The 18091-nt window shown below is 39.3% G+C and overlaps 1 protein-coding gene across 21 annotated transcripts in view; it reads right to left on the bottom strand.

Annotated features, from left to right (window-relative positions):
* Positions 1-18091, bottom strand: part of NCKAP5 (NCK associated protein 5) — a 439736-nt gene that overhangs the window by 121524 nt on the left and 300121 nt on the right. For 19 of the 21 annotated variants that reach the window (XM_083841922.1, XM_083841921.1, XM_083841907.1 and 16 more), the window contains 2 exons: positions 16505-16595; positions 6-155 (listed from right to left, as the gene is read on the bottom strand). In XM_083841922.1, the coding sequence (XP_083698048.1) occupies positions 6-155; positions 16505-16595 (241 nt within the window). Of the gene's footprint in view, positions 1-5; positions 156-16504; positions 16596-18091 lie in introns of those variants that run through there. The other 2 variants (XM_083841918.1, XM_083841919.1) reach the window with 2 other exon arrangements.

Below are 18091 nucleotides of genomic sequence, written 5' to 3'. Positions count from 1 at the left end.
CTTACCTCCAGAGCCTTCAAACGCTCTAATAGCAATTTTGTCTTTTCTCTTTCCTCTTCAGTGCTGCTGCTTTCACTCCTTGAATCTTCATCTACTACTGTGTGAATTTTTTCCATGCCTTCTTTACATTTCCTACTGTCTTCTGACAGCTTTTCCTGAAACGATTTTTTAAAATGTCATTACTCACAGGTGGAAATGAAGTTAACTATGCAAGTATCTTCAAATCTTCCTTGTATATGAATGAAAAAAAGACAGAGCAAATTGTGACTTACAGAACTAAATAAATGGAGTCATGAAGGGTTTATTAAACATGCTGATATGCCAGTTCTACAAAAGTGTATGCACAAATGAACTGCTACATCTACTTAAGATTTTTAAAATTTGGAACTTATCATTTTTAAATAGAGTAACTTGCATTTTCTTCTTTTAAGGTTGCAATGAAAATTGAGTGTATCTTCTTTCAATGGAAACATTCTGCCACTGAGATATAAAGCAGTTTATTAAGGAAAAGCTAACATATGTTCATGCCTGATGTATTTCACCTTTCTTCATCTTGAGCTAATATTTGAATTACTAAATAATGGGCTGAGAACCAAGCTACTACCTGAACACTGATTTAAGACCCACACTAACAGACAACTAGAGAGAATCAACCTGACAGCAAAATTTTCCGAAGTGCCCCAGTCTATTACAAGTCAGTCAGACTGGGTATTATTAGCTGCTTTACGGCTGTTCGGTTTTACAAGATGTCTATAAAAATGCTAGATTTGAACACTGAATGCTACTAACACCATTAATTATGTGCCCGAGTTCTCTGTTAAGAGAATGAGATAGAGCAAGCAAAACATCCAGACTACAAAAACAGCCAACAAAAACTCTAGACATAAAAATATGTATTTTCATGAAGAACTGTCCAGCCTGAATAACTGCAAATATCTGATAACTCTTCAAAGACTTAACAGCAAAAGATTATCTTAATTAAAACCCATAAACACAACTGAATTAAAAATCAGCACTGTGAATGACAATTCTAACAATGCCTTTTTTAAAAATTAGCTAGCTCAGTAATGGACTATTACCATGTTAAAACTTTCACAGATTCACAGATTCACAGATTTCTCTAGGTTGGAAGAGACCTCAAGATCATCGAGTCCAACCTCCGACCTAACACTAAGTACTCCACTAAACCATATCCCTAAGCTCTACATCTAAACGTCTTTTAAAGACCTCCAGGGATGGTGACTCCACCACCTCCCTGGGCAGCCTGTTCCAATGCTTAATAACCCTTTCGGTAAAGAAGTACTTCCTAACATCCAACCTAAAACTCCCCTGTCGCAACTTTAGCCCATTCCCCCTCGTCCTGTCACCAGGCACGTGGGAGAACAGACCAACCCCCACCTCTCTACAGCCTCCTTTCAGGTAACTGTAGAGAGCGATGAGGTCGCCCCTGAGCCTCCTCTTCTCCAGGCTGAACAAGCCCAGCTCCCTCAGCCGCTCCTCGTAAGACTTGTTCTCCAGACCCCTCACCAGCTTGGTCGCCCTTCTCTGGACTCGCTCGAGCACGTCCATGTCCTTCCTGTAGCGAGGGGCCCAAAACTGAACACAGTACTCGAGGTGCGGCCTCACCAGAGCCGAGTACAGGGGCACAATCACTTCCCTCGACCTGCTGGCCACACTGCTTCTTATACAGGCCAGGATGCCGTTGGCCTTCTTGGCCACCTGAGCACACTGCTGGCTCATATTCAGCCGACTATCCACCAATACTCCCAGGTCCTTCTCGGCCAGGCAGCTTTCCAGCCACTCATCTCCCAGCCTGTAGCTCTGCTTGGGGTTGTTGCAGCCCAGGTGCAGGACCCGGCACTTGGCCTTGTTGAACTTCATGCAGTTGACCTCAGCCCATCGCTCCAGCCTATGCAGATCCTCCTGCAGAGCCTTCCTGCCCTCGAGCAGATCGACACACGTACTTAGCTTGGTGTCATCTGCAAACTTACTGAGGGTGCACTGGACGCCCTCATCCAGATCATCGATAAAGATATTAAAGAGGACTTTAATCAAGAATCAATTTTATAAGCTATGGGCTTAATCATTACACACTCTTACACAAACCATGAGGCACAAAGCCTCAAAACATTGACTTCAAAGAGCCATTCCATCAGGTTTCCAGCATTAGTGTTATCCTGATCACATGGGAACCTTAACTATAGTTCTCTTTTTTTCTTGCTTGCTACTCACTGGTACAACAATCAAGCATCTATAGAATAGCCATTAAACACCTTTCCCTTCAAGTTACCCTGAAAAGTACATTCACATAAAGTATTTCAATGAACTCAGAAAAAAAAAATTGACAAAGGTACCTCTGATGTAACTCAAAAACAAACAATTATTTTTAGGAGAGAGACTGACATGTAATAGATGTGGCTAACAATGGTAGAACAGATAGGAGAAAGCACAGGCTGTGAGATTTCGTCACAGAACAGGAGTAATGCAACTTCAATCAGAGTAAATCCCAGATGTCCATCACCTAAAGAAGTAACCAATTCATCTTCTAATTACAAAACCTGGTGAACTTTGCGCACCAGTGGCATAAAGAAGACTACACATCCTGCTTTGCTATGATGTGCACTTAACACTGTACCCCTCCTTGAGTGTTTAAATACAGCTCATATATTTAATAATCTAGTTTCAGTGTTTCATGGGCTAAAAAGGCCCCGATATATCACATACCCTATCTGGAAAAGGTGCAGGATAAATACTATTTGTGCTTAAAATCAAGTCAAGTAAGGGGGAGGATGACAAAGGCTTTTGGTATGACAGAATCCTCTTAAAAGTGATAAGCCAGCTAATGTCAAAGGCAGCTGCCTGCAAGGGGGAGACAGGGAGGGCAGAGACAGAGAGACTGTTTTGCAAGAGGAAATATGCATCTCCTACATGATGTTGATCAAATCTTACAGAAAGCTCTGGAGTGAGCATGCTGAAGGCAGCAAACAACGGCATGGAACAGCTTTCTTTTTTTATTTCTTTTCCCTTAGCTTCCTGTACTGCTGGAGTTACCTGGAACAAAGACCATATTTGAATCTTCTACAATGTGTCTGTTCTGCACCCCATGCATTGCACAACTAAAGGCAGGCTGGATTTGCAAGCTGAACAGCAAAATACTTTGGGTCGGAAGTCCTGCAAAGGCAGAATAAGTGTCGTCCTTCTGATCGATGCTGCTTCATTTCTCTTGAAAGGTAGCAGATGGAAACTGTACTCTGGAAGTAAGCTGGGCATCAAAAAATGCGCAACAGCCCAGCTTGGTCGCCCCAGAGCACTAAGAGTTTAAGACACTTGTCTGTACCATAAGAGGATGCAAGCACAGCAGCCTGGTGAGAATTGTACAGTAAAGACTCATCCACATCTCTAATGCTCTGTGTTAACAAAGAGACAATAAGAACATTAAATATTCAAATCTTACTAAAAGGAAACTAGGATTGTGCAGCTCACTACGGACCCGTTCCCACTGAAACTAACGAGAGACTTGCTATCAAGTCCCACCTCGTGGAAGCTTCTCAAACTGGTTTGAACTGTCATTGCTTTTTTGAAGCCAACATTACTTTTCAAATCTAAAATGACATCCTAGCCTGATCATTATTTCTATGCTTTGTTTGCTCTATAAATCAAACAAATAGTACACTGATGATGAACCTTTTGATCAAACACTGTAGGCCCTACAGCCAATAGAAAACAAGCGATGAAAACACAGCCGGCAGTCTGGAAATGGCAAGCTTTCTAGAATCAATGGGAAGGTATAAATCACTGAAGACATTGATCTATGAAGCTGTACAATACAGCGACCTCACTGAGACTCATCAAAAAGTTGGTTTTCAGTTAGATCAAGTAGGAAAGAACAGTATAATACTTCCTCTTTCTACTAATAAATATAAGTGTGAAGAATAAATTAAGAGAGCAGGAAAGCCAATGGAAATTCCAAATAATAATTTTCCTGGAATATGTAGGAATACAAATAAGCATTTTAAGCCAGTCTTCCCCCTTCTGCCCACCTCTGAGAACACTGAGCAAAGAAGTGTTTCTGCTGTTTATAAATAAAGGAGTGTAACTAAAGTGATAGGAAAGATCACGTGGAAGATTGCAAGAAGATGAAAGACACCAAACTGCTTACTTGAGGAATTGCCTCCTCCTTCATCCTGAGGAAGGCAACAGGCTGACCTTCTGGACACAGCATTAGTGGCTGGGAGCCGTGGTCAATGCCTGTCCTCTGAGTCTGGTCACCTTTCCGGGGAACAGCCAAATGTCAAAGGGATGCTTAGCCAGCTATTTCTTAACCACTGCAATCTCACAAACGAATGTACTTTTGAAGTTTTATTGGCAATACCATGGCTTGTCATTCCATGGCCTTTCATCTTTCTTAAGATGGTTTCTAGGAATTACACTACACACACACACACGTGCAAAAACTGGAATAAAAAATAAACACAATTTAAAATATTTCAATTTGTAACTACAAAATTTAAAAACAAGAAGGCTAAAAGTCAGATGATGCAAAGAATCATAATAAAAAAGGTAGCTCCAAAAAATCTATTCTAGATTTTCTTTTTTTTATAATGAAAAAAATGAATAGGCACTAATTGGAATCAGGACTTTTCTCTAGTAGTATGGACAAATACATTATACAAAATGATCATATAGTTCCTCGGGTACCTTATGTTCCAGTTTTTCCTATTTTGAGATGTTACCATACAGGAACTGCCTACACAAATGAGAAACCTTTAAGAAAACAGAAGTCATTAACACCATTAACGCAGCAGACAGGCTCCCACAGGAGGAGCTCTCACCAAACATGAAACAAAAAGAACCAGCAGCAGCAGAGCACGTGCCATAGCTGTCAGCATGGCAAATGCAAAGTCCTGCACTGGGGGAGAGTGGTCATACGGTCACTGGAACAGGTTACCCAGCTTCTCCTGAATCAGAGATATTCCAGAGTTCACCAGACAAGTGGCTATAATATAACATAGCATAGTTTTATCCTGATCTAACTGGATCTATACTCTACAGTACTGATTATAAACAGCAATCTCACAAGGACACGTGACAAAATCCTGCTTGAACCAAACAAGAATTAAAAAAAGATCAAGATATTTGAGATGCTGATTTCCTCAATGAGCATTTGATGATGAATTGCTTGTCTGGAAACTGATAAGTAATAATTATAAATGACATCTTTACTTACAGGAGCTAGAGATCATTCTCAGGTGATTAACCCAAGCCCTCCACAGAAGTGAAGTGTTTCAGATGCAACACAGTAAAGATCCCTCAAATACAAGCTATCCCTTTTTCCATTTGGGTTGTCAGATTGTGATGCTAGCATTCTTTTTTTTTTTTTTCCTTTTAATTCTTCAACCTCTGGAATTTATTAGACAATGGTTTTATAAGGGTTACAAATTCAAATTCTTTGGAGATTCGTGCCTGTATTTTTCCAAATAAAACACTTTAATGACAGAGTAAAAAAAATTATGTAAGACATATAATTAAATAGTGTTTATAAATGGCTATAAAGACTGATTTGAGAAGAAACTTAGCATCTTTCACAATGTAAATCTCTACTAGCAGATTGTACTTGGAGGTGCCCGAGAATCCAGTCAATACTGAACCCAAGCTATCTGCCTAGCTCAGCATCTCAAACCAGTTAGCACTTCTCATGAGCATGTCTCAGGAGCTTCTGCAGTACTTTCTAAGTAAGATAGGTACTGAGCTGTCAGTAACTCAGTTTGGTAATTCAGGTAAATTCCTTCAGTTCTACACTTCTAACGCTCTCTTGTGCTATCATAAAGACAGACTCTTAACCTACAAACCTGAACTGCAATTTACAAAACCATATACAGCATTGTGTCTGTAATAATAAATTCTGAATGCTGCTTCTTGCAAGGCCATTCTATAGTCTTGATGTATTCTTAGATTATGTACTTTCAGTGTTATTTCCACTGCAGACCTCCTAGTGTTCAGCACTATTCTTCACTGCAAGTGAGCAATATGAAACAAGAATTTTTAGACTGTCAGTGTAGATAAAAACAGTAGATGAGGGTTTCTTTGTACTTTCAGGAAAAAACAGCCCCAAGCTATGCACAACTAGCTCCAACAATCTGACTGCAGAAGCTGAAAAAGACAGCATTTGCTCCAAGGACTACTGACTTAACATTCCAACAAGTTTAAAATTGTTTTTCAGTGGCACCTTGCTCCTCTTTTTCCTCCCACCATAATGTTTTTTTCCTTTATCATAATTAACACTTGTTTACTGGGGCTCAATCCCTCTTAAATACGCAATTTGACGTGTTTGCAGTTTCTTCTGATAGGCTTTTGGGCCAATTTCATTTGGAAAAACCTGAAGTGCATAAAGGACGCTTGTACATTAAGTCAATGCAATATGAAATAGGACTGATGAATTCACTAAGTGCTTCCTGCAAGATGCCCTGTACACGAGTAGTTACTGATGTCACTGTGACATTAATATGTCTGTTCTAGCTGCAACTTTTTTCTTTTATTATTATTTGCTCTATTTGCTAATGGCAATCCAATTGAGCACCATGACTCAGGTCTAAAAAAAAAAAAAGTAACCGAACAATCAAGTTAGAATGAAAAAAAATTACACGCAACGAGATTGTGCAATCTAAATGATCTCTCAATATAAGGCTACAAACACGACTTCTGTTTTACCCTGCTTACTTGTATCTATGTATTCAGCTGTTTTCTCTTCTTTCACTTCTTCCCAGTGGAAGGATAGACTAAAATATAGCTTTGTTTTAGATAGCACATCAGCAAATGCAATAATAATATATTTTTGTTTAGCCAACAGCTTTTGTTCCGAACAAGCTGACAAAATTGAAGAAAAAGAAAGGGATGCACATATATCACAACATTTTACACAAACATCCCAAATTGTTCACAGGTTAACATTACTGTTGTCAGGAAAAACATATAAAGTTCTTCTTTTTCATCTCTGGTTTTGACTTACAGAGTGAACAGAGTGAGCAGTAACATTCCCTAGATTAAATATGGGTGATGGATAAGAGAACAAAGTACTTTCTTTATGTTTCTGATACGAGCCTCCTACCGCTCACATATCAATCTCAATGTACTAGATATTATTCTTCACTCAAAACTCTCTTCAGCAGTGCAGGCTACCACCCCTATGAGCAGTTCTGCAGTCACATTAATAAACTTCCTGATGATGCTTTTATTGGCTGCTCCATGCATCAGAAACAAGTAGTTTTGAAAAAGTTCTAATCAAAAAGGACTCTAAGAGAAGAAAACCTTCGCACTGAAGTTCACTGGCAAGTGAACTGAGAAAATCAGAAAGATTAGATGGAACTTTTTGTCTTGACGTCCCCAGATTAAAGTCCGTCCTGGGTGCCAAAGGGAACTGCACCAACCTGTGACCAAATATTGCTGTCGACACCATCCTGACTTTAGTAAATGGGCATTCACAGGATCAGCAGCACCCTCACCTCTGGTACTTCAGCTGTCAGAAGCGAAATCAGAGAGTGACAATTTTGGAGGTGATCCTTGCACGCCAGGTCTCAGGCACGGCGATGGCAGGGCAAGGTGGCAGCACGTCTGCATGTTGTGTCACTGCCTTTTCAAAATGGAAGGCTTCAGCAACATTCAACAGCAATTGGCAGAAAGAAGGTATTCAAGAGCTAAGCTGTTTCTTCTTCTTATGTTTCTTCTTCATACGGCTTTATGAGAAGAATCTGCAGCATGATTTTTCACGCAGATATTCTCCTACTAATTGGTTCGTTAGTACCACACTTGAAGTAACCATCTTTCTTCACAGGAAACCTACATGCAGCATTTCAACTTTCCCGAATGAGTTTGTAAGTGTTGAAGTGACTACACTTGACTGAAGTGACAGTATTAAAATATCTACCTTTGACTGAAGTACAAACAAACCAAACCATTATGAAAATTAAACTGGGTAAATTTTATGCGATGGCAATTAAGGCAACAGATTTACTCTGGAGTTAAATTGCTAGAAACAGGCCTATTTTTCTTCCCTTTGCAACCCTTTCACATTTTTAAAAATAATATCTTTTTACTACTTGGATGAAGGCCAAATTGCTCTTTTTAATGAAATGAAAAACTTTGAGTGCAAATTTTTTTTCAACCACAAGAAAGTCTCCCAAGAACTTACACTTGTTGATCCAGTTTTCTGTACATTGTTTCTCTTGGGAATACCACAAAGAAGCTCTAAAGAACAAACCTGAATACAAGTATTAACTAGTATTTTGGAATGAAAGCAATACATTAACTGACTTGTTCCCACCATAAGCACAAACGTTGAAGCTGACCTAAGAAGCTACCTGTGTGATTTGGACAAAAAATAAACGTGTATTGTTACATAACTAGGCAATTTTTGCAAATTGCAGGACGAAGTTGGTTTGTCTCACAATCCTGTCAGGACAACTGAAACAAGCATCTTCACAAAAGCATCTTCACAAAAAAAATATAATACAGGAAAAACCATCATCGATCTCATCAAAACTCCACCTTTTCAAATCTGTTATTATAGTTTGTATCAAATACATTAAACTGAATTAAAATATATATATATGCTTTTCTTGATCAGTACTGTAAATTATTTCCAGAACAGATATACCTGTACTGGTATACTTGTAAGTGCGTTATTATGTTTAAATTATTTTCGAAGAGAGTTTCTATGAATATATATTAAGTTCCTTTTTTCTCAGAGAACAAGGAAAATTTTGACTAGATTTTTTTCAATCTTTTAGAATTTAAAAGATAGCATTACCTACTGGTGTTTTGCAAACATAAATGAATCACAGTTCAAAATGCAGAGGGAGAAATATCTTTAACTGAGATGTGGAAATAGAGAGCAAGTGACTTGGCCATGTACAAGACCCATCCTTGGAATACCACGGAACACAAACTGGAATTCAACTTCTCTGTCACTAGGCAGCTGATTGCAGTCTCTATTGCTAATTTCTTATTTCTAATTTTCTTTCTGGACTCTATTTATTATTTCTTATTCATTTTTTTTCTCTCAGAAACCACGAAAGGATTAGAGAGATAAAGATGCTTCTTATTTACTCGCTCGTCCCTCCTGCCCAACTAGAAGCTCTTCAATAGCAGCCCAGGATGCACGATGCCGTGTAGGTCAAAAAAGCACTTCTGGATCCCAACAGGGATCCAGCCTATAAAAATCTTCTGGTCAAGAGCCAGGAGACACCCTACAGATCTGGGAGCTCGGAAAGCAGTCGCCAGGTGGGAGATGACAACAACTCCCTGGGGATCTCACTGCTCTGCTGAGAATCGGAGCGGGGCTGCAAGTGGTGCTGGTCCCACAGCGAGTGCGCTGCAGCAGGCTTGCTTCCTCCTGCTGCCGAAGTGTGGGCCACCCTCAGCCCCTGCGCCAGCACAGCTGCTGCTGACAGCTCAGAGCTGACCTGCTTAAGGAAGACATGCAGATAAGGAGCAACAAATTGGCCTTCGCATTCCAAGATACTGGCATCTCTCCAAGCAGCAGATAGATTATCTGAAAACTGATAGGTGCTATAAACTCCTGGAGGTTACTGCAGTCTCTTAGGACTACCAGGCAGAGGCATCTTAGAGCCATGCAAAAGATACTGCAAAAGACAAATTCTGTATTGTAGAGAAAAATCTAAGCAGCAAGTTACAATCAGTACAGTACATAACAGTATCATCTCCACCACTTGTTACTAAAGATATATAGAAAATCCCAGGAAGGAAAGAGCAGCTTGTTTTCTGAGAAACACAGACACACAAATTGCAAATTTCAGTTATGAGACTTCATTATGTTAAACATAACTCCACTGCTTCGTTACTGTACTACAAACAAACAATCAAAAAGGAAAAACTATTTCCACACAACTTCCTTGCAGCGACGTTGTCGTTTTGAGCAGTGTCTGAGAAGCACCGTCGCTTCCCTTTGGGGGCAAGAATCCAACCTCGATTTAGATAAATGGGGAACAAATATCTAACAGAGTCCCTGCACACTGGTTGAAGGCTACCAGAAGAAAAGCTGTAAGGAGTTAGTTGTTACAGAGCTAGCTCTGAATTTCTCAGTGTTGAAAAGCGGTCCGAGAGCAGATGCTGGTGTAGCTGACCGCCCAGGATTTCCGGTGGAGGTCCCAGGAGTGTGGGTGGGTGCTCTTCAGTCCTTCTCTGGGAGACACAAAGCTGCCAGCCTTTGCCTAGTGATATTCTCCTTAGTAGCCGAGGGGACCTGGCTGATGCAGTCTCCTATGTGTCCTTCCAATGCAGAGATGTAAGTTTAATTTTAAGGATATATTTCCTCTCTCTGCAACAGCAGTTAGCATTAAAAATCCTATGTGGATTTCAGCTAGGGAATTCAACTACTGCCTTTTTTTCAATTCATGACCATGCCCCTTCTATAAAATGTTACGTATCAGCGGCCTGAACATCAAACTTGCATAATTTTGTGTTACGATAAAATTATATTGCCAAAAGATAAAATTTTTCTTCTCCTGAAAGACCTGTTGACACCAACGGCTGTGCAAATTACAAGTGCCAGCCACAACAACTGTTCCACATTTGTTGTTCCACACAACACAGACAAAAAATTGGGCTGATCTGCCCAACAATGCCACCTGAAATGTGCCTGCATCACCCATGCAGTCACACCTTGCTGACACCTTCTTCAGAAAGGAATCGGCAAAACACTGCAGCCTTCATGACCAAGAGCTGGAGGGCTTGCAGAATTGGCACTGTTTTATCTTCATATTGAAGTTATCAATATTAACACTCTTGACAAATATTCATCTATCTCCTTTCCTACTTTTCATTAAAGCAGGAGCGTGTACACATATTTATACCAGCAAGAGGGCAGGAAAAGGAACTGAACTTTCTTTTGTTCAAAGCTACTGCAGCGAAGCAGATGACTGTGCTGGTGGTGATGTCCTGCAATCTTGACAGACCTCCCCCATGGGGCTGCACACTTCTTCTCGTGGTGCACACAGAAATCTAAGAAGACTCTTCGGAAGTCATTCCTTCCCAAAATCTTGTCATTCCTCTGACTGAGGAGAAGACCAGAGCTGAACCACCATCACCCAGCCAGCTCTTACTCGGCAAGAAGAGCCCATCCAAATGCTCAGGCTGCAATTGCTCAGAGTGTCTGCTACCACTTTGATGTCGCTTCGGGTGCAGAAGTGGGCAGAGGAACAGAAATGAGACAGGACACATACCTCTACCAGAAAGAACTGGAAGGAATCACACTGCTGTTCTCTGTTGCACCCTGGGCTAAAGAAACCTGAAGCATCCCACTACAAAGCATCCCACTACAGTCTCTCAACCAGACTTCGTTTGGTGATGACTCAACAGCACTGACCACAGCATGGGAATTTTCTTCCCAACAAATTTCCTAGCACAGAAGTTCAGGGATGACAGGGCCTGTGATGTTAGACTGGTATGGGCTTCGGGCTGTGTAAAACCCAGGTTTTCAGATCCCACCGAGCAAAAGACCGTGCCTGCTCCTCACAACAGTGTTCTTTTGGAGAGCAAATCTCCAAGAAGCACGGTGGGGCTCAGAAAAGGCTGCAAGGTTTTAGTCACAAGTGCTCACTTCCATAAAACGAGCAAATCTCACTTCCACATTTTTAAGTAAGTCACAACTCTACTCAAAGACCATCCAAGCTCCACTTCAAAATTGACTCCTTTCCTATCAGAAGTATTTGTATGCCAAGCAAACTCTTTGGGAGAAATATGCCTTTTTTCAAGATTACCAAAAAATATCGAAAGTCTGTTTTTCTTTTTCTATTCATTATCTGGCTCAGTACTTATAAGAGTTCCTGTTACCAGAAATAGCAGTTCATACATACTGATGACATTTTAAACATACCTGAGATTAAATAGCATGTTGTTACCATCTTTTTATAGACAAAGTAAAAGATGGACAGATAAAGTGTATTTGTCCAAGGAAATGGAGACATTTGTGGCAAACGAAGGAATCAAAATCTAGTCTCCCAAATGCAGTGCTTTAAACAGCAGATTGTCGTCCCTCCTCTCCTCTCTGATGTGACTGTGCCACGTCTGTTCTGAGCTTCAGTGCATATATTGACAGTTCCTGAATTGAAACAAATCATAAACTCACAACAAACACTCTTCCTCATCTATTTTGATTACTACGTGGTGACAGATAAAGTCAAAAGGAGTTCAAAGAAAACTTGAAAGACTTTGTTTGCATGATTTGTAATCAGGTAAGAGTCTAGATATCCAGTAATGCGACCCGGCAGGGAACAGACTAGTTTTTGATATCCAGAAGACAAGGACAACACTAGGAAGAAAAGTCTGCAGTGGTGCACGTTTTAACTTCTTGGCTTCAGGTACTGCTCACAATTATTTCTGGGGATCATTTTCCCTCTTAGATAAAGTATTAGCATGTTGAATGACAATAAAAGTACTACATAAGGTATTGGTTTGGCCTTTCATGGTCTTAATGTAGGTGGATAATGCCTCTTGGAAGCAACCTAAAAGCTCTTATATACTAGAGCCTTTTAGTCAAGTACACTATAAGAAGTGAAAGAAGCACGATGCTTCACATCAATTCAAACAACACATTCTTATCTACGTTTATGTGAGCATTCATTATAAATTTTCCATCAGATATTATTATGCAGAATGATAACAATGAATTTTATTTACAATCCCGCTTCTGAAGTCATTTACCCCAAAGAAATCACATCGTCCATCTGTAAGTCCAGCAAATTAAATTCCCATAGGGCAGCTACCTCTACAGAAGGGGTTAGAATATTTTGCTTCAAGTAAGAATCCTGACAAGACCTAACATAATATTGCAATAATACTGCACGCTCTGGGCTCTATCTTATTATTATTCTTCTAACACAAACACTATGCAACATTTAATGTTCATTAGCAACAATATTTATTCTGGAGTCAGACGTATTGATATTATAATAAGAACTCAATTTCATACATCCCAGAACAATAATTAGATTTGTAAAAAACAAATATGTAGACAACGGTCAATAGATCAACAGCGTTTATTGCACAGAGGTATCTTTTATGACTATTCAGATATTAATGTGAACAGGCTTCACACACTAAAAGTAGCTTACCATGGTGTCAAAGAATATGGGACATATGTTGATATGTCACGCTGGAGATCTCCTAGTACATGTCCTCATTTGTTACAAAATACGTGGCTGTGAAACAGCAGTAAAATCTAATCCTCTAGAGCACTGGGCGCAGAACATATCATACTAATTACAAAGAACAGTTGCCAATACATTCTATAAGGTAGCTGCTTGACTGTACAGGATAGCTTTCAAAACAATGGTAATATTTATATATCCAATACGTTTTGTGTATATAAATATATATATATCACTTGCTATTCATGTCATAAAAATCTTTTTTCATGTGTTAGCTCACATCTATAGTTCACTCCCAAATACAGGATGACAATATGGTTGTCATGTTCCCAAAAAGCTGAATACATCAGGGTATAAAGAAACATTACCTAGGTTGTACTTTCAAGTTCTACCTCCATTTGTGAATTACCCATATAAATATATCAAAAACCTGTCCGAGCACATTTGAAAAAAGGTATAAATGAAATGTTTCTGTCACAATATTTGTGCCTCTTGCCAAACCTGGACTTAGTATCTGCAATAAAATTCATCATACATTTCAATGATATGTTTGTCCATGATTTCCACAGTTTGTTTCAGTAACATATCCATTATTCATACAATACTTTATTAATGTTTCTCAATGCTAAAATACTTTATGAACATTTTAGATTGCAGAGTTGTTGCCAACTATTTGTTTCAATGAGTCTTTCAAGTATTAACTTTTGTTATTACATGTGATCGTTGCCAAAATCACTGCATAGCTTTTACCTGGTGACTGAGTAACAAACAAACAAACAAACAAACAAACACCTCTAGCCTACACAACAGCGGGAGGGTAGAAATGCTCTCTTTTGCATGTGAATAGAGCCATTCGTTAACATTTTCAGTAAACAAACTGTTCAAAAGTTTGGCATAAAACATGAACAAAAGGTATGTCAGGAAGAATAAACCACAACATTCATGGAAATGTTCCATGTTTATACCTATTTTACTCATCACAGACTGGTATATGATGCAGTAGACTAGCTGCAGTAGACTTTCCTTCAGGAAAGGAAAAACCATTGCTTTTGAGTCACAAATTGGGAAAAGAAATTCATAAGCAAGGCAAACAACATATTGGCAATAAGGAGGAGATGAAAATTGCTGAACTGCAAGCTGACTTGCATACCATGAGCCAAATTAAAACAAACAGTAAAACTTCCCCAAGAACAAGAAGAGAGCAGGAAGAGAAGAAAGCTGCTATGCAATGTGGAGCACACAATTAAAAAAAAACTCCGGAATAACAGGCATATGGGTCCTTGAAGGTCCTGGGATGGAGGTGGCTTCACTCTAGGTTAACAGTCAATGGTTGGACTTGATAATCTTAGAAGGCTTTTCCAACCTAAATAATTCTGTGATTCTAAAAGAGAGCTAGGCTCTGTCTGGGGAATAAACCTGGACTACTACCTAGCAGATTCAAAGAAAAGCCCACGTCCAGAAAGAAGGGAAAAAAGTGTTAGAGAGCACTTTGCTAGGTGGAGGAGGCTGTTTGCTAGAGCTGAAAGGAAATAGGAATCGTTCTTGTTACTAACTGGGCAGAACTTTTTCTTTTGTTGGACTGAAAATAAGCGCATGAGACTGACTGTACATCAAACACACCATGGTACCCATTCTGCTGGCTGGCAGGAGACAACAAATGTCTATGCCCCAAAGAACGGAAAAAAAAATAAACAACAAATTCTTTCTCTTTTCAAAAATTATAATGCAAATAAAACACAAAGGAAAAAAAATATATAAAAGTACTGAAATGGGAATGATGAGTTTATCTCTGCTCTAGGACAGCAGCACATGAAATTTCAGATCTCAGAAGACCACATGGCTAGTATTTTTCTGGTTTTGTTCCCAAAAGAAACCTAGAAAACACCCAAACCCTCAGTCTGACTGAAACAAAAATACTTTCCTACTTTTCTTCAAAGTTCAAAGAAAAACAAACACAACACAAAACGTCAAAGAAGTTAAAAACAAATTGTGGTACCACCTTAATGTGGTTTCCAGGGTAAAACAGTACACAGAAAAGCAGGTAATAAAGTCATTCCAGCATCTGTTATAAACAGACAAACATGTAATCCACCCAAGGCAGAGACGGAAGCCAAGCCCACTTCAGAATGCCCACTGTATAGCGGCAGGAGTGAGGAGGAAACATTGATTTAAACTCTGTACCAACAGGAGGGAACTGAGCTCCATTTTCACATCCCAAAGGGCAGTGAGTAAAATATAGATGCTTTTATAACCAGTTTCTGAAAGCACAATGGTTCTATCATGAGTTCAACAAAAAGTTTAATTCATCCTGAAATTAAATTTTACAGGCTATCATTTTAACAAGAAAAATTGATTATTTTGGAAGGTTAACCTAAAGATTCTTTTCCCCTCAATTCCAACTTAAAATGAAAATTCAATTACAGTGATAAATACTCTCCAGTATACTTTTCTGTTTAGCTGTATAGCTGTATATTTGATCCATCGGTTGCTAGAAAGGACTAAGGTAACTACGATTTTATGAAAAATCTCTTATCAGAAGGATTGCTACCTGGTGGCAGACTTTAACATATTATTTCAGCATTTCATATCCTTTAAAAATGCTTATTCTATTTTAAAATGAGAAAACACAGGACTGACCTTCATTAGGTGCTTTTTTTAAGAACTAATGTGCAGAAAATCTGGTTAACTGGGATGTATATCTTCCCGTTTCCAGAGACTAAAAAAAGGCTTTCTACCACCTCATGTTCCCTGCTTCCAGAACACAGCAGTACATTAGGAAAGTGTTATTTCTCATAAACAGCATAAACAGACCTGATTCCTTTGAAAACCTCTACAATCATTGCTCTCCTATAATCTGTCCTGAGACTCTCCCTTTACAGCAGGAGAGTAATATGCACCTACTACAAGCAGTAAGAAGAAATTATGCAGATTCGTAAGGAAATCTCAAACCCAGTAAGAATATGTGTTGATAAATATTATCCATCACAGTCTGAAGGTCAAGTTGCCAAAAACATCTATGTCTTTTAGGGATGCCAGAATATATGGCTTTATTAAAATAATAAACACTGTAATAAAGCCTTCAAAACTAGTTTCACTGTCCCCTGCTAACTGTGAGTGAGAAGCAACAACTGCAAATAATAATGTCAACAAAAACGGAAAACCTGTAACTGAGGTGAGAAAACACCTGGAAAAATGTAGCTGGTACCAACAGCCACTTACACACATTCATAACTGATATAACAAATAGAGGAAACAATGCCAGACTCATTTATCTCAGTAGTGAGATTTTTGTTTTAAAGAACTTTTCTAACACAAGAAAACAGGCAGTAAGTCACTAATACCTGATATACCTTCATGATATTGACAGTTCCTTCTCCATTCTGGCCTGGGGATCCTTGGCTCTGTAGTAGATTTCTTACTGTCTCCTCCATTCTAGAGAATGAAAACATTTATGTAAGTCAACCATATGGAAGAAAATTTTAGAGTTGCATTCAGTGGTTTTGTTCTTTAGAAGAGCCTAATGCATCCATGGCTACCATGAAATTAATATTTAAAGGAAATCCTGGCCTTATAATGTTCTCATACTCCATGTTATGAATAACACATTAAGGGCACTCTTTTATCTTTTGAATATGCACAGTAATTAGGTGCATTGTTAAAATCCTACTGTAGCTCAGTTACAAAAATTAAAAACAAGTGTCAGCTAAAAACCTCACCTTGTCAACACTGTAACCAAACACCATCAAAAAATTACCGTCATTTAGGAACAAAATCAGTCAGATTCCAAAATAAACTGTTGTATTGCCAGCCAATTGTCAGTTTTGTGCAATTTAGGCAAGCTGTCAAATACATTACTAGTATTTACTCTCTATGTTATAGGTGCAGCAGTGTGTGCCAGTACATTTGTTTATAGAGGCACAGCTGCTTGAATACATTCACCCCTCTTTGCCCTTTCAAAGGGATGTAAAAGCAAGTGTAGGCTACGATCTGGTATTACCATCTCATGAAAACGTAATCAACTTCAGTTCCATCAGAGAAAGAAGGAAGGTTTGTACTTTCATTTTACAAAGTATTAATGGCTACCATCAATGGTTGCCTTTGCTCTTCATACATTCATCCGGCACATCAGGACTGAGAATAACGTTAACTGCTACCCCTCCTGGATGGCGGCGGAACAGAGCGGAGAATTCTGCCCCTCCACACAGGAGGACCACTGCAGGTGCCTATGAAACACAGGGGCCCATTCCAGGTAGATCGCAAATTAAATCCTGTGGGCTATGGGGATGTCACTACATCCCCATATGTAGATGGGAGACCAACTACACATCAAGCAAGTGGGACTACAGCTGGTTTCACCTCTGCGAGTACGGGTAAGAAGCGGAAAGAGATCACAAGCAGAGAAGCAGTCATGGCCAAGCCATAAAGAGGCTGGGTTTCAGGACAAAAATTGCAGAGTGCCATCCACACACAGCTCCTCATGCTTCTCCCCTTCACCCGAATTCTCACCCCTGTGCAGCTTCTTAGCTGTGCGGATGCAAGTTTTTCTGACGCCCACTTTTGTTTTCTGTTCTTCTCCTTGTAAGCTGCCTAGGTCTGGAAGACACAGCTGGAAGAGGGGCTGGAGAAAGGAAAACTGCCGTGGCATAGGTGTGAGGGTGACGTGAAGGCAGGAGAGGAGGAATACCTTATGCCATATTGCCAGATAAGCTGTACATCAAAACTGCAACCTTGAAAAAAGAGCCAATATTCCTAGGAGTGTCAGGCTAGAAAACGTCTGTTGCTCATTCCTACTGTGTTTAGGGAAACATGACTTTCGTGTACCATTCTTAGCAAATGCAATTGAGCAGAATTATTCACAGCATATCTTTTTTTATTATTATTTTATTTTATTTCTAAGGTAACAATCTAGTGAGACAGCAAATATTAGC

This window comes from Anser anser, assembly GCF_964211835.1.
Source record: "Anser anser genome assembly, chromosome: 6".
Taxonomy (NCBI): domain Eukaryota; kingdom Metazoa; phylum Chordata; class Aves; order Anseriformes; family Anatidae; genus Anser; species Anser anser.
The sequence above is the reverse complement of the archived record's forward strand: the minus strand, read 5'-3'. Positions and strand labels throughout refer to the sequence as shown.